Consider the following 27,959-nt stretch of genomic DNA (forward strand, 5'->3'; position numbering starts at 1 on the left):
TTCTCATAAGCAATAGCATGAAACTTCATTGCCATGATGGATTTAGAGACAGGAATTTTATTTATTCATTTACTTATTTGTCATTTTTTTTATGTTCTACATACACACCTATTCTCTTCCAGCTAAGGCCAAAACCACATCCTTGCCAAAGATCAACAGTAAGAATGAAAATTCTACCAGTAAGGTAAGTTTATGTTTAAAAGTATCTTGAAATAATATTTTGAATTTACAGGTTAGAATCATTTGTAGTGAATACAGTTTCTTTGAATCAAACAATTTCTTCCTTCCAATAGTAAGAGAAATGTAATATATTTGTGCACCACTAATTCCCTGTCAGCTGATGGTCTGACACCTGGTTTAGTCTAAATGTAGTTACAAAAGGGCATTTCTGTTTTTTTAACCAATAATTTACTTGGTGGCTACATGTAACATTGCTCCAATTGGTATAGATAGTGAACTTCCCTCACATATTGTATGCATATTTTGAAGTTCATTATATTAGTTGAATTACATGAAATGAATCCCCAGTATTACATGAGGTAAACATAAAAAGAGGCCATACTTTCCTTTCTTACTATTTCCTTTCTAACCGTTTTATTGCAGCCATGCTAGACAGCCACTGTTCTTCTCATAAATTTATTAATAGTAGTGTTCTGCAGAGTTCTGTCCCATCAGCCACTTTCTTTCTGTTATTCATTAATGACCTTAACCAAACTTCTTGTCCTATCCACTCCTTCACTGATGATACCACCCTACATCTCTCCACATCCTTTTAGGGACAACCAACCCTTCAGGAAGTCAACAAATCACTCAGGGATGCCACAGAATGCCTGACTTCTGATCTTTTATGATTTCTGATTGGGGCAGAGGAAACTTAGTAGTGTTCAATGCCTCAAAAATTCAATTCCTTCATCTATCAACTAGACACAACCTTCCAGACAACTATCCCCTCTTCTTCAATGACACTCAACTTTTCACCTCTTTTACACTGAATATCCTCAGTCTGTCCTTAACTCATAATCTTAACTGGAAACTTCACATCTCATCTCTTGCTAAAACAGCTTCTATTAAGTTAGGCATTCTGAGGTGTCACCACCAGTTTTTCTTACCCCTCCAACTGCTATCTCTGTACAAGAGCCTGATCCATCCTTGTGTAGAGTACTCTTCACATGTTGGGGGGATGAGGGGCTTCCACTCCTGCATTTTTGTTAGAAAGGGTGGAATCAAAAGCTTTGTGTCTCATCAACTCCCCTCCTCTGACTGACTGTCTTCAGCCTCTTTGTCATCATTGAAATGTTGCATCTATTTCTATCTTTTATCACTACTTTCATGCTAACTGCACTATTGATCTTGCTAAGTGCATTCCTTCCCTCCTCTTGTGGCCTCGCTGCACAAGGCTTTCTTTTTCCCCTCATCCCTATTTTGTCCAACTATTTAATACAAGAGTTAACCAGTACTCTCAGTCATTCATACCTTTCTCTGGTAAACTCTTGAACTCCCTGCCTGCTTTTCTAACAAAACCAACTGCAGCTCAACACTTTTTTTTATGTAAGAGGGGAAAACTGTCCAAGGAAAAAAAGAAAAAAGTACATACACCCTCTATACTTTTCTGCTTAAGAATTCCAAACAGAAATCATGAGTGGATGATATTTCATATGGACCTAATGTTAAATCTATTTTGACTAATGATCCTCATTTAGTATAAGATAAATTAGTGCTGAATATGATTTTTACTTCTTTCTTTTTCAGTCTAACTACTTGACTGAGTTTTGGGGTGGATTAGGAAGAGAAACTGATGGAGCTAGTGAAAATGAAAGCCATAGTCCTTCAGCTCTGACACCTACTATCACAACAGCCCCTGTCTCCCTTGCTCAGCCCTCTCTTCCAGGTCCTGTCTTACACCAGACTGATGCCAGGAGCCCAAAGGACCCTCTTGAAAACTCATGGGGGAATGTGACAGGAAAGGATCCCAGAAAAGATTCTGGTATCCGTAGTCGCAGGTCAAGTATTCAGAACCAGGTGAGATGTTCCCGATTAAAAATGATAGAACCTGAGGTAATTACCTATATAATATTTACTAGATTGTAGAGTTCTTTCTCCTACTAGATCCATCATGAAGTTAATAATCGAGGACTAACAAATCTTATAGCCAGATTATCAATCTATGTGTTCCATTCTCCTTGGAAAGTCTTCAAGAGAAGACTCTTCCTGACTAGGCATTAACAGATGCTCTCCTTTTCTTTGTCTGTGCAATGGGGTGTTTATTATTGTGTTGGCACTCATGCAAACCACACATACTTTGAAAACTAGAGAATGAATGCATTTTACATATATTGAAGTGAGGGAAGATATTCTGTGGTTTATATTTATATAAAAAGTATGGATTATGGTGATATACATTATGTTTAGCAGAAATAGCAGGTGAGTCCTTCTGTTGGCCACCATAGGAATGTTTCCAAATGAACCTCACCAAACTAGATTCACTGCAGCCTCATCAGTATGAAGCAGCATATTCACTTTAACCAGGTAGAGTTAGAGTTGGCCATTATCATGAGTAAGAAAGAGGTGCAGTGCACATCTCCCTAGCTATAATATTGAGATATGTTTTTAGAATTACAATAGTGAAGCCAATTCATAATACTGTAATAGGGTTGGTGGGGAAGCATTCCTGATAGCCACCACCACCTGGGATTTTCTTCTCATTTAAGAACAACCTAAGAAATAAACTTATATGCAATGCAAATTTATATTCTATAAATAAAACAAAAAGCCATTAGATAATGAGAGTGCAAAGAGGAACTAATAAAACCCTCTACAATTAATGGCTGAGCTGAAGAAAAATGAAGACTCCATATCTGTGGGTTGTGAGGGGAAGGAGAGCAGTGGAACTAGGGTTGGCTTGTGACAGCCTATTCCAGGACAAGTGAGAATCACTTTGTGCTTCTTTAACACAGTGAATTTTTTTATTTATATTCTATAAATAAAACAAAAAGCCATTAGATAATGAGAGTGCAAAGAGGAACTAATAAAACCCTCTACAATTAATGGCTGAGCTGAAGAAAAATGAAGACTCCATATCTGTGGGTTGTGAGGGGAAGGAGAGCAGTGGAACTAGGGTTGGCTTGTGACAGCCTATTCCAGGACAAGTGAGAATCACTTTGTGCTTCTTTAACACAGTGAATTTTTTTATTTTTTTTTATTACACGTACACCAACAATGAATGTTGTGGTAGTTGTCATAAAACAGGGGTAGCATGGAGACACCTGAGTCCATTATGAAAGTGTATTTACGGTAGCACAATACACAACAAGTGTAAACCGAGCGAAACGAGAGGCAGGAGGCGTAGCGTGTCGCCTGAGGCGGCGGCGAGCGAGGACTGAGGGGAAAGACGTGACGTCAGACAGAAAGGGAGTATGGGAAAAACAAAGGACATGCTAACATAATGTGAACTTTAACAAAACATGATACTAGTGGCTAAACACAAATGAAAGATTGATCTTGATTTTGCTGCTAGAAGTGCCTCAAGTTTGGTTTTCAGCTTTCAGACAAAAGCATACTAAAAACAACAGTACATAATTATCTGCGGCCAAAGAAAGAAAAATAAAACATTTAGATGAAAAATTGTAGTGAATGAAGGAAGAAAAAATTACTCTATCCAGTGTTGTTACAAAGGATATGCTGGAACCTTGAATCTTGGATCAGCAGCTCCTGTAGAGGACAAACAAATGAAAAGCAGAAAAAAAGAGTAATATCCTGTTCACTAATTATCCCTACATCTAGCGGGAATAAGTTTTGATGGGTGGCGGCTGTGGCAAGGGTGGCAATGTGATCTCAGTGCATAACTTTGTTAACATTCTGGTGATTGGTTAAAAATTGGATACACAATCCCAGACAATGGAAAACGAGCAAGTGGATAATTCATAACAATTGGAAAATTGAAGTATTGAATAGTGAGGCATTGAATAGTGAGGGAAACCTGCAGGATATTTTAATATAGAAATAAATTTTTTTCAACTTACTTTCTCATAATTATTAATTATAATTGAGTGATCCTTCATCCCTCCCCTCTATGACTTTTTGGACTAGAGGCAAATGAATATGGCTAGACTTTTGGTAAGAGCTGAAGGATAGAACATGGAATTGGGCATCTTCTCAAAGAAAACGAGAAAGGCCAACTCAAGTATTTCTTTTGTTTATATATCTCAGTGGTGTTAGACATAGGTGTAAGTTTGCTATGGGAATGGTGGTTTGAGTAATAATTAACAATTATGGGTAAATATGTAAATAAAAATGGATTTTATATTTAGAAATGCTATATTTCTTGAAAAGTATGATTTTCATATAAGGCCTAGAAAGTTTTATTTGATTCTATAACTTATTCCTATTACAGTAACATGAAAAAAATAATGTAATTATTTGTATAACAAGTTAATAGGTTGCCCAAGAGGCAGTGCTGAACCACTTCGTAAAAGAACACCATTAGTTTGTTTTTCTGCTACTTGATCTATGTGTTCTGCTTGAGGAGTCTTCTTGTGATTGATAATACATGAAGTGGTTTCCAGATACAAAGAGGGAAGAGGTTCTTTGATAATCTGGCATTAAGCTATGCTTTAGAATAAGAATTGTAGCTTGCCTCATCACAAGATCACCTGTATGTTTTAGCCTTATTCATCAATTGATAGTTCATTAGGTTACAGCATGTTTCCTGAATAGGCCTTTTAGAATTTCTTTTTCAAATATGCAATTATGCTTAGATTTATCTTTTCCCAGTTTCTCTGTTATCCTCTCACCATCCTTAAGTCCTCTTTCTACCATACCTTTTTATGAAATTGATAAAATTATTTTCCACATTGTCTTTCAAATCATTATTCTCAGTCCACATGAGATCATTGTTATTCTATGCATGCATCAAACAATCATTTCCTGTGTTCTCTTTAGTCTGCAAACATTGTCTTCCTTCACTACCCAAGGTTCACAAATAACCTTTGCCATGATCCTAACACAGGCCAAATGATTTGACTTCACTTACATTTAATATTTGTCTTTACCTTAGTCCTTACATCATCTCCTGCATAAATCACACTAAGAAGATTCAGCTACTCATTAAGATAACTCATCATATAAGACAATTTGTTGATACTATTTCTTCCTTCATGTTATGTATTTAATTAAACCAGTGTTTCTCAAACTTTGTTGCTTAGTGGCATACTATAGGTAGTACATCTTGGACTTTGACAGCATACTAACCCTGTTGTCAGTGTAGTGCAGATTCTAATTTTTGACTAGATGGCAGATATTTTGCTCTTTCTCCCTACACACCATTATTCCTGTTTACCTAGCAGAAGAAAAAAAAAAAAATGTACAAGACATTAGCCAGGGAGTCAATGACCCCATAAGTCCAACATCAGTATGGCAAGGTTTATGGGTCAAATTGCCTATTCTTTATTTATTGAACTGCACAATATTTGTCATCGTAAATGTTCATCTCTTTTCCTGGTCTTTTATTTTAAATCTAAGACCTGAAAAATATTTTTCACTGTTGCATTACTCTGGATTTTATATTATCAGTCTTTAAAAGAAGTGCAGTCATGTTAAAAGCAATAAAAAAAAACATTATAGCATTCATATAGTATATTTTATTACACCATATAATGAATAACAACATTTCCAGTTAATTGCAATGAATGGAATGAGCCCAGGAGATCTGCTGACACATCGAGTTAGTGGATACTACACTTCTAGTCAGTCTTCAGTTGCTGATCAAAAATATGGTGAGTCTGTTTTCCTTTCTTCTCAAATGGGCTCTGCCTTTTGCTGTGGTCAAATGATCAGCAAAGAAATAGGAATACTTACTCTTCATCATGATTCCTGGTCCTTTTATAATGAAGCCTATTAGCTTGAAATTTTGCCTTAAACTCAGAAAATATTTGATAGACTGTATCTCTCCGTGAATAACTGGCACATATATAATTACCTGAAGATTTAAATGTTTGCCATTACTTATAACCATATGGAAGAAAAAAGGGAAAGGAAGGGAATTTTTTCTGTATCACATGCATTGTATTTTATTTTTCTTTTGAATATTTTCTAGATTTATGTTGAGGTCACCCATATTCATTGAAAGATGCAACATTGATTCCTTCTTAGAGGCAGTTAGATTTTTGTGGATGAATGGTGATTCGCAAACTTTTGGTGCCTAGTTTGAATTTGTGCAGTGACGTAATTTTGGTCATAGATAAATGTTTTCACACTATTGGGAAATTTGAATTATCAGTTTGGATTAACACACTTTTTACTGTACATGAATGTGATGCTATAGGGAGTAATACTAAATTTCAAAGTGTAGTTGAACCATTTCAGATTTCTTAATCTGTTTTATAATTTTTTTTTTTTTTACCCCACTCATACAGGAGAGACTGGAGAAGGTAGCTGCCGGTTAGAGCCCAGCAGCATGCCACTTAATGAGAGTCTCACTCGCTTTCATCAGCTGCGCAAGGAGTCTGATATTCAGTTAATCAAGTGTATCCAAAAAGATACAAATCATAGGCATATTGTGGCCTCTCCTCTTTCTCCTGCCACTCTGTTCTTTGTAGACAAGGAGCTGGAGCGTCAATACCGTCAGCAGGCTCACAAACCACGTCAAGATGCTCCACTCACCCTTGCCTCCACACACTTCAACACATACTTTGATATCCTGGTGAGTGCCCTTGTCTACTTAGGAGTCAGCATCTCTCTGTTTGTCCTGTTTCACTACACGTTGGGCTGGCTGGTACTGTGCCTACTGTCAACCAGTTGGTACCTGATTTTATTGGTATTATGCTGTCCACATTTGGTTCGTGGAGATGGCACCAGGGCAACTTCGCCAGTCATCTCACAAATCTATGAGTGTTTGACACAGTGGAGACCTTGGCATGTGTGTGGAGCCTCTCTCATCTGCCTCCCTCTGGTAGTTGTTCTCTATAATTTTTCTTGCACTCTGTCTGGCCGTGATGAGGAAATGAGGTATTTTTGTTATCTCTCTTTTGTTGCTTTGATACATTTATGCAACTTCACACAGCTGAACTGTTGGATGAAAAACATTCTAGCAACTCTAGGGACAGTGATTCTTTTGGTGCTAGCAGTCCCTAAACATTGTTTAGAAGTGGAAGAGGGAGGACTTACAAGCAATGCTACTAATGTGACCATGCCAGATCCTGAAAGGGATAACATGGCTCAGTTTTCTTACCAAGAGATGGTAGTTGCTGCCACATTGTTGTTATTACTTGTATGGTTTCTTAACAGAGAATTTGAAATTGGATATAGACTGAGTTTCCATGGGTCAGTAATGGCTATTAAAGACAAGGTTCATGTTCAGACCATGAAAAATCAGGCTGATTGGCTGTTGCATAACATCATCCCAAGGCATGTAGTGGACTCTATCAAGACCACTGCCAAGTACTCAGAAAATCATCGTGATGTAGCCATTATGTTTGCCTCCATTGTCAACTTTAATGAACTATATGATGAGGACTACCTAGGAGGCAAAGAGTACCTGCGTGTCCTCAATGAGCTAGTAGCTGATCTGGATGAGCTCCTTTCCCGCCCAGAGTTCAAGAATATTGAGAAAATCAAGACAATAGGTAGCACCTACATGGCTGCCTCTGGGCTGGATGCCAAAGTGCGGCTGAACAACACAGATGCACACCAACACATCTTTGAGTTGGTTGAGTTTGCTCTTGCCACTCAGAAGGTCATTGATGATTTCAATCAAGACCTCATTGAATTCAATCTCATTGTACGGATTGGTCTCAACTTTGGGGATGTCACGGCAGGCATCATTGGCACTACAAAACTCTACTATGACATATGGGGTGATGCAGTGAACATTGCTTCCAGGATGGACTCCACAGGAGTACCTGGCCGCATCCAGGTGAGCAACAGGTGTGCCACTGTGTTAAACCGCAGGTATGAGTTAGAGCGACGTGGACAAGTGTTTGTCAAAGGGAAAGACAACATGGATGTGTACTTGCTCAAGGGCCGCAAAGATGATGTCTGAGGAAGTGGTGATCGTGGTCATGTGAACTATGTTCAGGAATCACAAAACAAGTCAGCACAAAGGGTGTCATGGAGACTTCAATATGCATATATTATTGGGTAATGTTTTATTGTAAATAGTAGAAACAAAATAAGAATTAAGATTTTGCATGTCAATAGATTTTTAATAATCTCCATGCATTATTATTTTGTAAAGTAATATTATTGTTATGAGGAAATCAAGAAAATTGTAAATTTTTTTATACCTAAACACTGTATTCTTTTGAGTGTAGATTTCAGAAGACAAAGATCTGCTTTCTTGATATTATTTGCTCTTTACTTGATGGAATATATAATTACTTACTAGAGCTTTGGGTTTAGGACTAAATACACTACTGATCCAAAGTAGTGATAATGCCATTCAGACGACTTGGTTCCTGTTGTGTCCCAAGGATGGCTGAATTTCATTATGACATGTGGTATCAGGAAGGACATCCAGTTGTAAATCTTCAAGTCCACTGTGTTCATGTTAGTTTCATCAAATATGAAACTTATAATTATACATATATAAGAAGGGGTTTTCATAAGACAGATTAATCATATTCATAGTTACTGTATGTACATGCTTTTGGTGTAGAAGATAGGAGAGCACACCAAAAAGAAGGAAGAATTACCGACATTTGTGGTGATGTATTCACATCATACACAGAAATGTCTCTTGCTCTCATCTCGATGAGAGCAAGCATTTCAAGTTTACTAGAAACGTCTCCATCATTACTTCCTTCAAGAGTCATTATATGAAATAAACCCTAGTCACACCACCTGAAGATCAATAATGCTTTTCACTTCAAAGCTTGTGTGTTATTCTCAATAGAGTAATAAAACTTAAGTGCTCCAGCTCGTGCTCTTAATTGAAGAGTGCCATGATGTGAGTCACAAGGTTGCTTTTAACATGAGCAAGGTGTTGCATTTCTGTAAATAATAAAAGTTGAAAGTCTCTTGAAAGGTTTTAAAATTATTGAGAACTTAACCATGTTTTTTGACACTAAAGATTGTCATGCATTTGTTTTTTGTCATTATTGTCCAACCACACATTGTTTGGAGTGTTAAGTAAATGAGCATTTGCTTTTCCTATGAAGCTTTACAAATGTTGAATAAATACAAACTTGCTGTACATTTAACATTTCTTATTGATATTATATATCAATGCTATTCATTTTCAACATTGTAACTTGTAGTTCTTGTGTAAGTCGTCAATGAAAGTGCTGATAAGGATTATCAGTTTTATACATGAGTCAGTGTTGCAATTATTGCTTGGTATTGTTATTTTCCAGCAACAACGCTCTTGTTTTGGATAGTTCTCATGCTGGTGGCCAGTGTTGTTGGTACGTGTGTGACACAGATTGATTAATGTGTGTTTTCAGGCTGTGTTCATTTTAAGATGAGTACTTCAAATAACATGTTTTAATAATGTGTTTTTTAATAAAATATTTATTTAAAAGTTATCTAAAAAAAATGCAGTTCACATTACTTCCAGTGTTACTTGCTCAGTATGATTCCAGAATTCCTACAAACTGGAGTTCAAGATCTAATTAGGTAAAGCTTTAGATAATTAAATGTCCAACTAAACTAATTGTTCATAGTTTAAACACACACACACACACACACACACACACACACACACACACACACACACACACACACACACACACACACACAAACTGTAATAACATTAAAAAAAGAAATGTAAATTGAGAGAATTTTATTAAAAGAAAGCTGCAAGTAAGTGTTGTAAATATAGAACATGAAACTTTCTTATCATCTGGTATATAAAATGGAACTAGCTCAGTGATTTTATTGTAAAGAGCAAAGAAATCTCATTAATTATAATTAAAAGCTAAAATCTGGACTAAAATATATGATAAAGTTATTGTTGCTCTTCATTGGAAGTGTTGTGCCGTGGTGATTAGGTCATTAGTTAGGTATGACTGCTGTAGTTGTTAATACCTCAGGTGTTTTTAAGGAACTGGAAGCAACTAAGCAAGCTCCTGAGAATGTGTTGAAGTGCCTTATGTTAAGTACTACCAGCAGAGTAAAGATCTTATAGTACCTACAAACCTTTAGAGTTTAGGATTTTTTTTTTTTTTTATTTATTTTTTTTTTTATAAGTTTACACAGTTTTCCATTTATTAAGAGAATTAACTTTTACCAGAAATTGCTTAACCATGTTATACAGTAATTTTTCCCATGAATTAATATATTTTATGTTAACAATAAGAAAAAGAAAGATAAATTGAAAGCTAGTAATGCTGAAAGACACTCATGTTTTGTATAATTACAAGATCATTGTAATAATACCTTGGTAATTGTGCGATGATTGGGGTTCTTCTTAGGCTGTGCTGTCCAACTATGTGTGGTCATGTGTGACTTATGGAGCACTGATACCAAAGCCAGATTTCATCCGGAGATAGAGATGAAAAGGTGATGTGGTGGATCACATCATCACAAAAATAACCACTCACAAAGCATAACATAGAATTTAGGTCATCACAGAGTTGACAAGAGTAAATGACAACAAATCCATATACAGGTATGCGTTGAATGACTATAACCCCACTCAAAAAAGGTAACATGTAGTCTGATTCAATTTCAAAACTTTACATACATGAGCTATGTAACAAACAGTTCCAAAAAAAACTAGGGACATGAGTTGGAATGGGACGGGCAGGCATGCATACCCACACATAGTTGGACAGCACAGCCCAGGAGAAACCCTGATCATCGTACACTTACCAAGGAAAGTTATGATGATCTTACAATTCCTCATCAGGTATGCGTCCAACAGCATGACATCATGCATGACTGTTCATAGCCTCATCCCCAACATAACAAAAAGGTTGAAACACTGAATGTGCATACATACATGTCTATGCAATAAACAATAAACAGCGAGATATAAGAAACAAATGATTATGTGTTCCCAGCATATGACTTCAGAATATTCTGTCCAAAGGAACTAACAGGCAAAATGGTCATGTTATGTTAAGTAAATGTAGATTCACATTGTCAACCAATTGCTTTCCTAAGTGTCTCCCAGGCCATTTCTGTTCTAATTGCCTTAGATGTGGATGCAGACTGAAGTGAATAGGCATTAAACCAATCTTCACTCATCCCGAGACTCTCTCATGACATCTTTGACCCCATCTAGTAATTGTGGCCTTTGATGCCAGCCTTACTCTCAGCTTGTTTGTCAACTGTAAATATATCCTTATGGCATCAACAATAACATAGATTAACATTCAAAGGAAATGCACTAAAACTTATCTCCTGCAAATGATGTTCGACATTAGATATTTTAAGTGAATCACCAATTCTAACAATGACCTCATTCTGAGAAAGCAACATATTCCTGATGTCCACACAATCAATGGTTTGAAACTTTTACCCAGACAAAACCATGAGTAAATCTGCCACTTTTTTGGGTTAAAGTTGAAAGAGACAATTGGATATTGCTTCCCCAACCATCAAAAGTATTTAATAGCACATCAGGGTCCCATGTAAATCCACCCCTAGGCAGTTTTGAGCATTAATTTACCACTGACCTCATAAACAAGCATACAATGTGGTGCTGGCCTGCTAGAGTCCCATCAATCTTAGCTACTGTAGAGAGAGCTGACCTGGCTGTATTGAGACTTTAACTCTATCCTAAACCATTTACTTTACCCTCATTGAATAAAAAGAGTAAATGATCCAACAGATTACTTAAAGGGGACGGAAATGGATCAAACTATTCTCGTGAACAAAACTCATTCCATACTTTGATATGCCTCCCATATGCCATAAGGGTTTTCTCATCCCAGGCCTTAAACAGAGTCTGTAAACTGGTCCAAAATTTCTGCCCTGCAAAAGATTCCCCGACAGAGGCCATACCGCCAACCACAGATCCCTGACTGGGTGTATCCATTTTGTATCGTGAGGCAGATATACAGTAAACATCTTTGAAGAAGTCAAGGAACATCTTTCAAAAGGTTAAGAGTGTCTGCAAACCAAGGTTGAGTTCTCCATACTGGCAGTATTACTACTCGTAATACTGCACCTTCCCTTATTTTCCAAAAGATGTCCTTTGCAACTCAAATGAAAGGAAAAGAAGAAAAACATAATTCTAACAGATTGAAAAAGCATATGTCTAATGCTTCACGATCTATTTTCCAAGAACAGAAAAGTAGCAACTGAGGGTTAAAATGAGTACCAAGAAGATCCTGAGAAGGTTCTCCACAAATCTTGCAAATGTCCCTAAAAACCGTGGGCAATAATCTCTATTCCTTGTTGAAATCACTCTTACGGGAGGCTAAATCAGCTATAAAATTTATAGAACCTTTGATGTATCAGCTGACAAATCCATGTCTCTCTCACAAGCTCATTCAAAAGCTCCTCAGTTATGTCCAACAAGCTTGTTTAATACTACTATAATTATCAATACTTGCAACTGTAGTGGTTTAACCCTCTACAAGGGGGATGGTGGTAGCTTGCACGAGTGGTTGCAAAGCGGTCGGAGGCTCAGCGTGGGTGAAACAGAGGGTGACACAACGTAAGCTGTGTCACCCTCGGCTGCTAACACACAACTTGCGGATGTTTTACATTTATTTGCTTATTCCCTCATTCACTTAACACAACTAGGATAAGTGCTCGATACGCCATGGCACCCCACACAACACGTACAGCTAACCTAACTGCCTACCGGATGACACCCAACCTAGTGCACTAGTCCAACACAACCTGGGTTTACCCACTGAGGGTCAAATTGACCTCAACAATGAGTAAATCCTAACATCTAACTCAGACCATAAGCTTGACACAATGAATTCCTCCTCACACTTCTTCCTCTCTGATGAAGAAACCACATGTTGCCCTAATTCTGCCATTTCACCAGGGTTTTAAAGTCACATATCTATATTATCACTCCCTAAAAATGCACAGATGGATTTAAAGAAATACCTGGTGAGAGCGTAGAAGTCCAGCCTGGGTAGGACTAGAAAATAAAGTAGAGCTTCGGCTGAGTCTTGGCTATAATGGCAACATGGGTTTAGGTCTCCACCTCAACTGGCCACTAGTCACGAGTCACACAAGCTATGTGCACAGAGTTTGAACTGGCAAATCTGAGAGGGGTTAAAATGCTTCAATAATAACTTTGATGTTTTGCTGTCATTACACAATAACTGTGGCATTGTCTGATTTTATTCAAAGCAAAATTTTTATGCAAATAAACCAAGTCAAAACAGAACAGTTTGCAATTCCAAAATGCGAATATGACCTTTCTCATGTCCAGCCCTGTGGCCACCAGTAATGTTGCCACCTGTGCAAACCTGCCCCACCATACAAAGAAACATTTGTGGAAATAAATAAATCTGGGGCTGATGTACGAATTGATTCCTCACAAAAATTAATGTCAATTGTCCACCAGTATATTAGCCACTTTTCTTTCTGAACTGGGCATAGTAAGGCGTCAAAATCACCACAACTTTGTTTAAGAGTCTCTTTCCTCAGAACTTGTAAATATTTGTATTCCAAGGGAACCCTATTCTGTCTAACTTTCTAATACAAGAGTTAACCAGTAAATACAAGAGTTAACCAGTACTAGTAGTCATTCATAAACTCTGGAACTCCCTGCCTGCTTCTGTATTTCTATCTTCCTACGACTTGACTTCCTTAAAGAGGGAGGTTTCAAGACATTTATCTCTGGCTTTTGGATGACTCATCATCTTTAAGGGAAATGGCAATACAGTGGGTCTTTTTTTTTTTTGCCCTTGGCCAGATTCCCCTCTTGCATAAAAGAAAAAAAATACTCATGTGTATCAAATTAAGGAAGAATCTCATACTTCCATTTCCATTTAACTTAGAAGAAGAGTTAGAAAAACCTGATGAAGCATCTGAAGCTCTCTCAACAGTATTTTGCTGGAGAAAAAAAAAAAAAAAAAAAAAAAAAATATATATATATATATATATATATATATATATATATATATATATATATATATATATATATATATATATATATATGGCTGCATGAACTGCTTATATGTTCCAGACAGAAAAATGCAAGGGTGGTGGAAAAAGTGCTTGTGAGGGAAAAACATGAAAAGAAAACAAATCCTCAACCTGAACATTTTAATATGCATTCAAGAAGCACTGGATAATTTCTCTCAAACTTATCCCCTCAAAAAATCTTTGGTGTGTTAATCAAGGTAAACCTACCAGTGACAGATACCAACTTAGACCTTGGTACAGGGGAATGAGGAAGACAAACAGTCCACTGATAACTTGTTTAGCACTACCATAGTATAGACATCCTGTCACTTACCTCCCAGTTCAATTCAGTTCAGTTGGTTGTTGGAAGTGTAGCCTGGATATCGGCACTTCTTGATGTGTTTTGGTTGGGGTTTTGTCTGGGTCTGTAACTTTACTTAATTATTTAAATTTTTTTTACTTTGTTCTCTTATTTTCCAAAAATTATATATGTATTATTTCTTTATTTTCTTCTATACTAGATTTTTCAAGAAAGTAATTTTCCTGTGAGGTATTCTTCATTTTCTGGGTAAGGACACTGTCAGTTGGGGTGTTGCATGTTTCACTGGTGTTAGCCGGGTAGTGTAGGAGGAAATGGTTTAAGTCTTCCTTATCTGCTCCACACACGACATAATCTGTTGGTTAGTTCTGAAATCTCTTTCTGTCTCCAATGTTAAGTTTGTTGGTTCTGCATTTGAATGATATAACTGATGCTTTTCTATTGTCATATATTTCTTCTTGACCTTCATTTTTCTCTCTCCATTCCTTATATATATTCTTACTAATTTTTTCTTCCAGTTCTTGTTTCCATATCTGTGTGTCCAATTCCTTAATTTTCTTATTTATTTCATCTTTGCTTACATTTCCCCCTCTGATTCCTACTGTGTTCTTATCTTCTATTAACCCATCTATTCTGTTTATTTGCAATTCTCATTTCTTGTACAACTTGCTCTTGCAGAGCATTGTCTTCACCTCTCAATATGTATTGTAAGTATTTTTGCTGTCCTCCCATTATTCTCGCTTTCATACTTGATAATCCTATCTCTCCTCAACGCAGCTTTCTGGCTATAACTTGAGCACCTAATATTTTTCTATGTACACTATTTTTTATCCTTTGTAATTTCTGTACTTCTTCCTTGGTAAAATCTATTATATTGGCACCGTAAAGAATGGATGGCAGAACTATACTTTTCTAATATCTAGAGCAACACCTCGTAATGACTGCTGGCACGGTTTGGGATTGCCAGCAGTTGCCAGAATTTAGCCAGATATATACACTGTTGCTAATGCAGCGAAAGAACTCTTCAACAACTCCAGCCCCCTCTCTCTCTCTCTCTTTCCTTTGTCCTAATAGTGTAACAGAGAAATCAATGAGAAATCAATTTTGCTTTCTCCTATGTTGGGCTATAGAATATCATGATCACGATGCTGTGGCTACTGTGCATTTAAAAGTCATGATTACAGTCAGCTTTAGATTGGAGATGAAGAGAGAGAGAGAGAGAGAGAGAGAGAGATTGTTTCACACACACACACACACGTCCTAATAGTGTAACATAAATAGTTTTTGCTCTTCTCCTTTGTCACGCTACAGAATATCATGATCACAATGCTGTAAATAATACATACATATATATATATATATATATATATATATATATATATATATATATATATATATATATATATATATATATATATATATATACAGGCAACCCCCGCTTAACGAAGGTTCACACAACAAAATTTCACTACAGCAAATGTTTCATTTTACTACCATCTGTTCATTTAACGAACATCAAACTCGCTTTAACGAAGTTTTATCCAGGTAATTTTTTTCCAAGTTTGAAAACCCTGCCGTATCACACAAGCCGACAGGCTTTTGAATACACCAGCGCCTCTCGTGGACAACACACGCACCACTCACTCCCCCTGTTCAAAACAATAACAGCGTCAGCAGCAGCTCATCTTCCCTTGCTCAACTTACCACCAAAATGCCCTACAGTGTCGCTTAGCGTTGCTAAGGTGACCAGGAAGTCTCTTACTCTCGAAGTGAAGCTGGATATTATTCACAGACACGAGAGAGGCGAGAAAACTAATAGCATTGCTTGCCACCATCTTGACTCCATCTACTGTCTCGACTATTTTCAAGTCAGCAGACTCTATTAAGAGGGCTGATGAGACCGTATCTTCCTTGCAAGCTAAAATAACCACCTGAACTTGTGACTCTACAATGGATAAAATGGAAATGTGGTACATAAGTTTTGTATGCGGTACAATGATGCATCCTTTGTTTACATTCCACAGGTTGCCAGGTAGCCTATTTCCCGCTCCACTCTCCCTCCCTTCATAAATTTAAGATCATCAACATTATAAAGTTACTTACATATATACATTAGTGTAGATTATAATGACTTAGTCTTAAATTAAACTGCTTAAATGTTTAACTTGATCATTTTTACTTTCATTAAACCTTTCACTGTACTATGATGCACTCTCGCTTTGTTTACTCTCAATGAAGTTCAAGTCAGAGGTTAAACTTGTTATAATTGGTTCGCTTAATGAAAATTCGCTTAACGAAGGTTTTTTTTTAGGAACATAACCCCTTTGTTAAGCGGGGGTTGCCAGTGTGTGTGTGTGTGTGTGTGTGTGTGTGTGTGTGTATATATATATATATATATATATATATATATATATATATATATATATATATATATATATATATATATATATATATATATGGAGAGAGAGAGTGAGTGAGTGAGTGGAGGGCAGGATGCATGAGAGTTCTTTCACTGGATTGGCAAAAGTGTATATCTGGCTAAGGTCTGGCAACTGCTGGCATCCTCAACCATATCAGCTGAGAGGTAAGTAACAGGATGTCTATACTATGGTAATGCCATACAAGTTATCTGTTGACTGTTTGGCTTTCTCTCTATGCCCTTTGCAGTACAATGGGAAGTGTTCTAAATCCTTCCTTTCCCTACCACACACTGGGCATGCCATGTCTCCTCCCCAGAGGAAGCTTACTTGGTCATGTAAGAGGAGGCCAGTTGTCCTTGCCTGGAAGAGGATAACTAAGGCGGGTCTGTTGTCATACCGATGGTCAGCCCACTATTTCTCTACACTGTCAGTATATATGGAGACTTTTGTGCAATTCCTTCTTTCCATCTGTTTGTATCCCCACTACCACAAAGTCTTCCAGTTAATTTCTTTTCATATGTTCTATCTGGTGGATAGTGATCCCTATTTTCTCAAGAATTTTCATGTGCAGGAAATAGACCAAGCATCTGCTCTACAGGTTATAGTCTTCATCATTTTCTCAGCTGTTTCATTTCTTCCCCCTTTAGTGTGCTTTGGATGTAGGTCAATCTGTATTTCACAAGGAGGTTAGATTGAAGGAGGTGGCATGTGCATATCCCACAGTATTAAAAGTGAAGCCTTATCCTTTGCCAAAATGTAGAGGGGATTTGATGACGTAAAATTTTAGTTCTAAGATTCTATACTTACAAAACACATTATTGATGTAATATATATTCATATTTTCTAGCAAATGTTTATTGACTGCATAGACAATTATTTGGTAAGCATTGTTATATTCAAAGATACTTTGAATAAAGCTATTTTGAATTACATCATACACATACTAAATTTAAACATGTTCTTAAAATACCTTTACTAACACCTGGAACTTGTCAGTAGACACATCACCTTCACCTATTGGCCACAATGCCTGGCCAGTTACAACCAGGAGCTGTTTATTTTCTTTATAACAATCTCATGTTACCTAATTAAATGCGTAATATATAAATAAAAAATAGTGTATCTCTAATATTATATTTCTGGTCATATATCTTGTATAACACTGAAAATTATCTAGCATTAGTCAAAGAAATGTATTACACTATTAACTACACATCTTGAACCTGTCTTTATCCTGAACACCCACGACATCCACAGTGCACACATTCTACGATCTTGCCCTGAAAAGACAGAAAACAAAATTAAATAAAAATAAAGTAGATTTTGAAACCCACAGTTCATCTTTCTTTCTAATGAACATACATGTATGGCATTGTTAATTGTTACTAATACAGTTACTTTACAAAACACAAAGCAAATATTTGTACTTATAGCTTTCCTGAGTGTCACACCAATTTTTGTGTGAATATTTTCATTACTAAAGTTTAAGATTTCATTTTCATAAAACACATTAAAATAAAACAAATTTTAAAAATGTATAAACTTTGTTGTAAGGCTAAATGATTTTTGATGGAGTATGCAGTAAACATGAAGACATAAGTGGAATACAACCTCTGATGAAGCATTGAATTATATGCGAGGGATTTACTTATAAAAGAAATTCAAGGGATACAACCTCAACATCGATTTCTCCATATAGAAGCAGTACATTACATACTTATATTTGTGTTCAGTCACCAATATTGTGTTTTGCTTAAACTTACATTCGTTGTTAGGTATTATGAATGGAAAGGCTGTCCCCGACTCTATATCTAGTCTGATCTAATCATAACAAAATACATGAACACCCTCACCATTACAACAATCTCCTATAAACTACAAGTGGTATATTATGTCAAGGAGCATGGCAATATAGTAGCAGCAAAGGTTTTAAGGCTGTCACCTACTTAAAAAATTATATGTGTCTGGCAATAGCATGAAGAGTGGAAGGAAAGGTAAACATAACATTCGTTGCCCAGCCCCACATTGGCCTGAACTTGAGGATAATATTGCTTGCTTTTTGTTTAATATCCCTAGTGGGCCATGGTGAAGTGGATACAGCCGGAAGTGTAGCATTGGCAATGCTACTCCATGTAAACAATCCAACAGCTGGGCTGCCACGTCCACCTGCTGTACCCCCACCCCACTGCTATCAAAGCATTTTCTGAGCGTTATTATTATGTGATTTTGTTGATTTCAGACCTCTTGCAATTCACATTACTTCATGCAATACGACCTCATCTAAAATCCCTGATTTCCCATAGATCCATTAAGATTGTTGGGGATGAGAGGTAGGCATAAGTTTGAATTTAAAAAGCAATCATAAGTTGAAAAATATTCATCTGTGATGGAAATGACATATACTATTGAAAATTTCATTACATTTCTCACCAGAAAAATATAAGCCACATACCAGATATCATGGCTGGGTGAAACTGTTAATTGATCATGTTTTCTGCTTGTATTAAGTCGCTAGATTGTTTTCAACAGTAAATGCTTAAATACACTAAAAACTTGTTTCTGAATTTGACCTGCTGATATGAGGGTGCATCTAATATGCCTGTGCATCCTATATGCCGTCAAATACAGTAATATAAATTTTGAGGTAAAGTCAAGAAGCTATTGTGGCCATCAACACCACAGAGAGAGAGAGAAAGTATTGAAATTTTCAATTTACTCATGAAAATAAATTTATCCTTATACACTAATATAAATGTACACTGCAGCACAGAGGAGAACAATGACTCCAGCCATGTCACTACTCCATTATCCCATAGGGAATGCCTTTTGAAAAAAAAAAACAAATGGCTTTCCTTAGGCAAACTATTTCTTTCAGCATGACAATAATAAGAAAATGAAATAAATTTTTCTTAATTCATGCACCTTTTTTTTTCTACAAAACAGATGATGCTAAGTCCTAATCTAAGTGTTATTGCATGAGTTCAGAATGAATTTTTCCAAACAAATATATTTCAAGAGATCTTATAATAAACAAACCTTATAGAAAATGAGATCCTGGAACCAATTATCAATCAGAGCAGATCATAACTATATAGATCAAGTTCTCACTAATCTGCCAAACTCCCCACACCTATGCCTCTAAAGGCTTATATACACTAGAGTATACTGAGTGTTCATGGAGCATGTTGATTTTAACAGTTTTTAACACATTCCAGTGACGTCACCACTTAACAGCCAAGTTTGATTTCATGTCAATGGGCAGTGTTGCACCAACCATCAGAGTAGGTGGATGCTCACTTGCACACTTACAATTATGGAAACTAAATTTAAATGTTCCAAGAATGCCACCTTGCATTTCATAGAAATTCTGAAAAAATATTCTTGCATGTGGAATGTAAAATGCATGTAATATAAGATGAAAAACATCAGAAATAAAAGTTTGGAGACAAGTGTTGTCCTTGGCATTGCACATCGTACCCCTTTCAAAGCCAAGTAGTGACTGATGCTGCATGACATGTGTTGCAGCTTCTTTCCCTAGTACATACACGACGTATTGGTTCAACATCACCACGCCTCACAAGGCTGAGTGATGGTACACACTGTATATGAAGCTTAAGTTAATACTGCAACACCAAAGACTCCAGTGCAACCCAAGAGATTGAATGTAGCTTTTTATATGTTTAGATTAGGGGTTCTCAACCCTTTTCTTGTTAAGAATCCCCTGAGTTATAAGACCTACCAAAACCCCCAGTAGTCTGATATCAAACAGAATTAATTTAATGACTGACACTGACTCAATATGCAGTGGTACTGCAAATGATATTATGAGATCAGCCATCTAAGTACCTCTGGAAATCTTGCAAACCCCTGGGTATTTGTGAACTCCAGGTTGAAAACCCCTGGTTTAGATAATGGAAGTGGTCTGGGTAATGTATCTGGTCATAAAAATATATATATAAATAAATAAAAAAATAAAATAAACAACAATAATAATGATGATGATGATGATGATGATGATGATGATGATGATGATGATGATGATGATGATAATGATGATGATGATGATGATGATAATAATAATAATAATCAAAGGCATATACACAGTGGGTATATGATAAATGCTATTTTATTATGAAAATATCCTAAAAAAAATGGAAAGAGAAAGCCAGTGTTGGAATGAGCTGCATTTCTTTCAGGAAAGCTGACTCACCTCCTCCAGCTTGCTCTTAGGAACCCTGCAAACGCAATTGGTGCCAAAGTTTGTGTCTCTTGACTGTATACATCGCAGGCAGCACAGGTTTTCATATCCTTGTTTCCTCCACTTGGCAATAAGGTTTTGATCAGCAATTTTTTCTTTCAGACAATATTCATATAATTCTGAAATAGACATAACCAAATAATTCATCAGTTACTTTTTGTACCAATGAACAGCATAACATACAAGATCAGACACTAAAAAGGAATGAAAATCATACAAAAGCTCCTGTCAAGGGTCTCAACTTATATATCTCGATTCTCATCAATATTTTACTTTTTATTGTTATTCCAAAAAAATTTCTGCAACTTCTGAAGTTTCACAGCTTTCTTCACCCTCTCTAATTCTAATAATTTAATACAATTTTCAATCAATAATTATTTAAAACAAAATCAGTAATACTGTACCTCCATTTCATTCTCTCTTCTTCAATCTAACTGACAGCTTTGTCAGATGAAAAGAATGGGAGAGAATGAGAAGGAAAAAGGTACACTAAATTCAATGAGTATTATGCAAAGTAAAAAAAAAAAAAAATAAATAAATAAATTAATTAATTAAAAAAATCAACTGAAATGGAAATATGAGTACCTGTTAGTGTTCAAATACCACAGAGAGAGAGAGAGAGAGAGAGAGAGAGAGAGAGAGAGAGAGAGAGAGAGAGAGAGAGAGAGAGAGAGTCTTTTTTTAACTGAAGGTATGAGATTGTCTAGGTTTCCTTTGTTATTCGATAGCTTGTTATTTGATCATTCAATTTTCTAATTGTTATCCCTTATATCCACTCTCTCATCTTCTGATGTCAGGACTCATTTATTCAATCACATCACCACCTACACCGCAGCCGCCACCCGTCGTAACTCACTCTCGCTAGATGTAGGGATAACTAGTGAACAGGACACTGCTTTTTTTTTTTTCTGCTTGTCATTTATTTGTTCTCTGCAGGAACTGCCAATCCAAAGGCTTGGCTCTGGAGTGATCTTAAGCCATCTGTAGCATCAAGATCAAGATCAGTCAGTTGTATTCACTCCAAGTGTTTGTGTTTTGCTAAAAATCACATTCATTGTTGGGTATTACGAGTGATATAAGCGTGATGTCTTCCAAATGGCCTGCAACACCTAGTGCTGGTGAATGGAAGGCCAAAAAAACAAGGAAAAGTTTATCTTCGGAGATAAAGCTCCAAGAGGAAGGTGGAGGAGCCAGTTTCATCACCAGAACCCTGCAGGTGCCCCAATCCACTGTCTCCACGGTCATCAAACAAGCAACAAATGTGAAGAAAGCAGGTGAGAACTTTTACATCAATGGCAAAGATGCTAACGAGTAAGAGGGAACCAAAAATGGAGGAAATGCAGATTCTTTAAAGTTTTGGATTGATGAGCAGACTTGCCACTGAGCGGCACCTGCTAACTATAGAGGAAACCACTGTAAAAAAAATAAATAAAATAAAATAAATGATCCTAGAACACTACCTCTTTAGATAGTGGAGAAAAGTGTTCTCCATCTCTCAATACAAGTTAAGCCTAGGTTATTCTCCCCATTAAATCAAATCCTATTAAGCCTTAAGTTTGCTATTCAATCGTTCATTATTCAATCTCGTTTTCAAGAATGTAACCCAATCATAAAACGAGGGAAACCTGTAGAAAGAAATACCATAGTAAAATAATGACAGAAAAATACTGAAAGGAGTAAATCATGGTAAACTAATAGATACATCGTAATATAGTGTTATGAGATGGCTACTCTGTACTGCGAGATGATGCAGACAATCTTCTGAATGACACCAGCTGGCAAACAGTGAACACTTCCAATAAGTGATGGATCACTAATGAGCAGTGAATACAGGCCATACAACTCACCTCTGGAGATGGCTTTACGACGGTAGAAGAGGTCATAGATGTAGCGAGACCGCTGGTGGTGGATGCGAAATATTGGCCACAGGGATTCCACCTTCCTCTTCCCCTCATGTGATTCTGTCTCCGCTGTGTAGAAGGAACGTCATGAGAGGATAATTGGTTGCTGAGCAACACTACTCTCTTCATGGTGATGTCTGTCATTTGGCTTCATTGTCAAGTTTCCTACTCTCATTCAAACTGCAAATTATTTAAACATTTTCTACTAGCATTTTATTCACAAGAAAGGCTATACTGAATTACTTTTCTCTTTTATTTTTCATGAACAAAAAGTCAGATGTTCCCGAATTATAACAATTTCCTTCAGTTTTCACAACTGATTCAATCTATGATGTTTCATTCTTAACATTCTAGACCTTTAAACAGACAGACCCCCTTCACCAGCTTGCTTTCACAATGTTATGTGCCAAGGTCCTAGATTTGACCTGCCTGGAGTGAGTTCAGCAACTGCTACAGAAACCTGTTCCACCACTGCTGGAGACTATGCTGCTCAGTTTTATCTATTCATTTATTATGATCACTTTTCTATGTCAGCTGAGAAAAAATGCACAGAAAAAGTAATGGTAAAAGTCAAGAATAGGACCTCCTCCTTTTCCTCCACCCCCCCCCTACTCCAGCAAACTTGGGGAACTGTGGGGAATCGTTGGGATTTTATGGGGGAGCCAAAAGAGGCCAAATATGGTGATCCGTAAAAAAAATTTGAAGAACAAAAAAAGCTGTTTTTAACAAAAAAATAGGAAAATTTACTAACCAAACCTAAACCTAAACCTAACCTAGCCTAGCCTAACCTAACCTTAACAAACCTAACTATATTTAAAAACAAATGCAAATAACCCAAGGTCACAATCCATACACCTGTCTGCCGCCATATTAGAAATCACTGGCTGGAGCGTGGCTCACCGCAGCTTGCTGGACTTAGAGAAAACTCGCCGAACACCACATATTCCTGGACCTATTGCAGTGTTATTATCATTTGCGGCAGGTAGTGTACTTACTGAAAATGTTGTAAATAGTAAGAACAAATCATCTAGAGTTTATTGTACGAAACTGTAACAACCAACCAAATCATTGTGGACTTAGATTCTGCAGGCACTGGAATATTCATTCAATTACTATAGCCTTACAAAAGTTGTCCCACATTAAAAACATCACAGACATGTTGTATAGTAAGTACTTTATCATCTTGCATGCTTGTTTTAATGATTAGAAAGGAGGTCCTATTCTTAACTTTTACCAAAGTAATATGCAACATTACAGCAATGTGAAACTTTTCTATGTACAAGAGATTCAATAAAAAATGAACAAAGACAAGTAAAAAAATAACAGATAATAATTATCAGATAAATAAGAAAATAGAAAAAAGTTTCAGACCCTAAAGGAGACAGCAACTGCCACAATTATTAAGAGTAAATTTGCAGTTTTGAAAGTTCCCACATTAAAAAGTTTGTCATAAACAAGAAATACAAAAGCAAGGGTTGGTGAGAATATTGGCGCTCTCTACTTTTTCTCTCATCACAAATATCAGTACACTTTTTTTTTTTTTTTTTTTTTCCAGTGCTTTACTGGTTTTTTTTATTTTCCTTATTTACTTTAACGGTTCTTCTCTAGAATCACTGCTCCACGCCGATCTGTATAATACGTATAGCACAGTGCAGTATATGTAACGTATTTACCGTCAGTGAAAATTTTGGTGAGTGCTCAGCCTTAGTGTGTCGTACACAAGCCTTCAAATGTGCGGTGTTTGGCGAGTTTTCTCAAAGTCCAGCAAGCTGCGGCGAGCCACAGAGCTCCATCACACTCGGAAATGAGCAGTACACTGACTAGCATTTGTTTCTAGCTGGGGTTTGTGGGTAACTGCTGAAAAGGATTCTTATTGTGTCTATAGTTCTTTTGTCCGATGACGTGCCACCACCTCTTAACACCACGAGCTGCGCCAATGGGAATTTGCTATATGTATTCGTAGGCGGGACACAGCTGGGCAGACAGGGCACAGAGACATCTGTGTGCGCAGTTCAGCCATGGCCACCAGTGACATTAGTTGTAAAGGTTGCGAATTTGATCACAGGGAAATCATTGCTCTTGCGATGCAAGTCAGTGTACAATGGAGAAGAGAACCAGCCAGGACCTTCATCCTTTCGTTAAGGTATTGTAAGGAGGGGTATTGGTAGAGGTAGGGCATATTGTGTGAAGCTATAAGAGAACCAGTGTATGGGGAGGGAAACTGCCCCAAAGCAAGGATACGGTAGGTTAGGTTTGTGTTGGAGGGGAGGGTCCAGGGGGGCAGCCCCCCAGTTAGGTTAGGTCACATTAGGTTAAGTTTATGTTAGGGTTAAGTTAATGTTGCAGGGGGGTCCGGGGGGGTGGCAAGCTTAGGTTAGGTTTATGTTAGGGTTAGGTTAGTGTTGTAGGGGGTGGGTCCGGGAGGCACAGCCCCCCCCGGTTAGGTTAGGTTTTTGTCCTTAGATTTTTTTGGATCGCCATATCTCGCCTCTTTTGGCTCCCCCGCAAAAACCCCCGATTCCCCACAGTCCCCCCAAGCTTGTTGGGGGAGAGAAGGGGGGAGGGGAGAGGAAAGGGGGGGAGCAGTGGTTCTGTAGTTTTACCACTTTAACAAATAATTCATGTGCCTTCTCTTCCACCTCTACAATTTTCCTGCACTACTTTTTTTTTTCTCCTTTCTTTCTTACGAAATGATGGCGTTTCCTCCCTAGATATTCGAATGGTAAAAAATGGTCTGTTTTAACTTTCCCCACCCATATACCTCGTTTTCCCTCAAGGTCTCCAAGCTTGCTGTTCTTGGGGAGGAGATTGTTGGTGATAACATAACATAACATAAATAATAGGATAACAAAGGGCCACCAGGGCCCATCTAGGTTATCCTGTATCAGTCGCACAGCGATCTCGTCATCAGTACTTAGGGGAGGGAGGACTTTTTCAAACACTGCATAGGTCAACGTGAAGTAGTGAGTATAGTGGCAGAACATGCAGTCCTATGCGCTACTGACAAGGCCCGATAATAAACATTAACCACAATTCTTTTTCAAAACTAGGGATTTTTTTTTCCGAAATCCAGGGAATCTTTTCCGAAGATCATCAATGCTTATTTTGTGTTGTAGGCAGCGAAATACGACCATGGATGCCTTCCTTATTACTTAATGTCAGACCAACTCCTTCCATATTTACCAGAAATGCCTCAAGATGGGTAATAGCAATCTCTACCCTTTCTCTGACCCAAGATGACGAGGTCGCTGTGCGACTGATACAGGATAACCTAGATGGGCCCTGGTGGCCCTTTGTTATCCTATTGTTTATGTTATGTTATATGTTAAGACCACGTGGAAAGTGCCTTACCTTCGCGCATCTTTTGGTCCAGCTCCTCAAGGGTGGGCTCGATCAGTTCCCATCCTTCAGGAGGCGGCTTTCTGCTTCGCCGAACCTTAGGCATGAGGTCTCTCTGACAGTGGCGGTGCCCACTGCCCAGTAACGTTAGGCAGGAAAGTTAACTGTTTAGTCTGTTACTCCCACTGGAAGAACACCACTTGCAGATCTTGATCTTGATCTTGATGGTACAGGTGACGCAGAATTTCTTCTGGGTCAGGCCTTTGTATCGGCAGCTCCTGTAGGGAACCTATGCACTACGTGTTGTTGTTGTTGATCTTGATCTTGATCTTGATGGTACAGGTGACGCAGAATTTCTTCTGGGTCAGGCCTTTGTATCGGCAGCTCCTGTAGGGAACAAAAAGAACACCAGACAACAAAGAGGGCAATCACCATCTTTCACACCACTAGTTCCTGCATCTGGCACGCCACATTCTCTCCAGGAACTCTTTCACAGCCTCAATCATCCTTTCATTCGTCTCCCACACAGTCCCAGCAGCAACACCATCCATTCCCTTCCTGTCATCTCCACTCTGTCATGCCCCAGCTCCCTCAGCACCACTTGCATCATCTCATACCTGTCTCTGGCATACTTCACACACTCCACCACCACATGTTCCACTGTCTCATCCTCTCCCAAGTCACACATCTGGCACACTTTGCTGCAGGACTCTGACCATCTATAATTCCTTGCATTCACATCCATGCACTGTGCCCTAGCTCGGAAGAGAAGATCACCACCCAGGCTTCCGTCATACCACTTTTCATACATTGGGGCCTCTTTCTCTCTATACCATACCAAGGTACTCTTTTGCTCCATCCTATTTCTCCAGTCATCCAGTCCCACACCTTTCACTACTCTGTCTATCTCACTCTTCCACTTCCTTACATCCCATTCTCTACCTTCTCCATTTCTAACAATCATACTCCAGTCTCTCTCTAAATGTCTTCCTTCTACCTGTTGAAAACCCAACTACTTACTAACCCACTCTTTGCTACCAGCCTGACACACCTCTTCCCCACTTGCTACTCCTGACATTCCACAGAAACACTTTTCTCACTATCCTTGCATCATTCATTCGTTCTAACCTAGCCTTATACTTTAGGGTCGCTTTCACATATCTCTCTCTAAAAGTGCTCCAACCCATATCACCCCTAAGGGCCTCTACTGCTGCATATCTAGGTGCATTAAGTGCCATTCTTGCAACTCTATTCTGCCCTATTTCTAACTTATCTAGTTCACTCTCATTCCAAGCAATCACATCCATACCATACATGATGCTCGGAACAGCCACGCTCTTCCAAACTTCTCGCAGCACGTCATATTTACTCGCCCTCATCCTTGCTGCACTTCCTAGACGACCTACCCACTGATTTGCCATACTTATCTTCTCATTCTTAATCTTTACACAGCCATCCGGACTCATCCACATCCCCAGATACTTATATTCATCTGTCTGCTGCACCTCATTCACTCCTAATCTCCACACATGGTTCCTCTCATCCTCTGACCTATGCACAACCATTACCTTACTCTTTTCACTACTAAATCTCACTCCAAAATCTCTTCCATACCCATCTACTACATCAAGCATACTCTGTAGCTCTTCTGCCGACTCACTCATGACTACAACATCATCTGCATA

The 27,959-nt window shown here is 37.7% G+C and overlaps 2 protein-coding genes across 6 annotated transcripts in view; one reads left to right on the forward strand and one right to left on the reverse strand.

Moving 5' to 3' along the window:
- The window catches only part of LOC123506767 (adenylate cyclase type 9-like), a 78,166-nt gene extending 67,186 nt beyond the window's left edge, over positions 1 to 10,980 (forward strand). For 4 of the 5 annotated variants that reach the window (XM_045259091.1, XM_045259092.1, XM_045259093.1 and 1 more), the window contains exons 12-15: positions 123 to 184; positions 1,750 to 2,019; positions 5,672 to 5,771; positions 6,411 to 9,735. In XM_045259091.1, coding sequence (XP_045115026.1) covers positions 123 to 184; positions 1,750 to 2,019; positions 5,672 to 5,771; positions 6,411 to 8,035 — 2,057 coding nt within the window. In that variant the 3' untranslated portion in view covers positions 8,036 to 9,735. Of the gene's footprint in view, positions 1 to 122; positions 185 to 1,749; positions 2,020 to 5,671; positions 5,772 to 6,410 lie in introns of all 5 variants that reach the window. The other variant, XM_045259094.1, reaches the window with a different exon arrangement.
- Positions 10,981 to 17,615: 6,635 nt separating this feature from the next.
- On the reverse strand, positions 17,616 to 26,589 carry LOC123506670 (protein BUD31 homolog). The gene is made up of 4 exons (XM_045258920.1): positions 26,287 to 26,589; positions 22,882 to 23,004; positions 20,987 to 21,153; positions 17,616 to 18,056 (listed from the first exon to the last, which is right to left on the reverse strand). Exons 1-4 carry the CDS (start codon positions 26,378 to 26,380, stop codon positions 18,006 to 18,008), a joined length of 435 nt encoding a protein of 144 aa, XP_045114855.1. The 5' UTR covers positions 26,381 to 26,589; the 3' UTR covers positions 17,616 to 18,005.
- Positions 26,590 to 27,959: the final 1,370 nt, after the last annotated feature.

Source organism: Portunus trituberculatus, chromosome 20 (genome assembly GCF_017591435.1).
Source record: "Portunus trituberculatus isolate SZX2019 chromosome 20, ASM1759143v1, whole genome shotgun sequence".
NCBI lineage: Eukaryota > Metazoa > Arthropoda > Malacostraca > Decapoda > Portunidae > Portunus > Portunus trituberculatus.

What these genes read in the sequence shown, in the direction of transcription:
- LOC123506670 (XM_045258920.1), bottom strand. Translation starts at nt 26,380, where the DNA reads ATGCCTAAGGTTCGGCGAAGCAGAAAGCCGCCTCCTGAAGGATGGGAA. An exon ending in GGACCAAAAGATGCGCGAAG is followed by an intron (nt 23,005 to 26,286) that starts GTAAGGCACTTT and finishes CCTTCTACACAG; the next exon opens with CGGAGACAGAATCACATGAG. An exon ending in CTAAGAGCAAGCTGGAGGAG is followed by an intron (nt 18,057 to 20,986) that starts GTGAGTCAGCTT and finishes CTGTCTTTTCAG; the next exon opens with GGCAAGATCGTAGAATGTGT.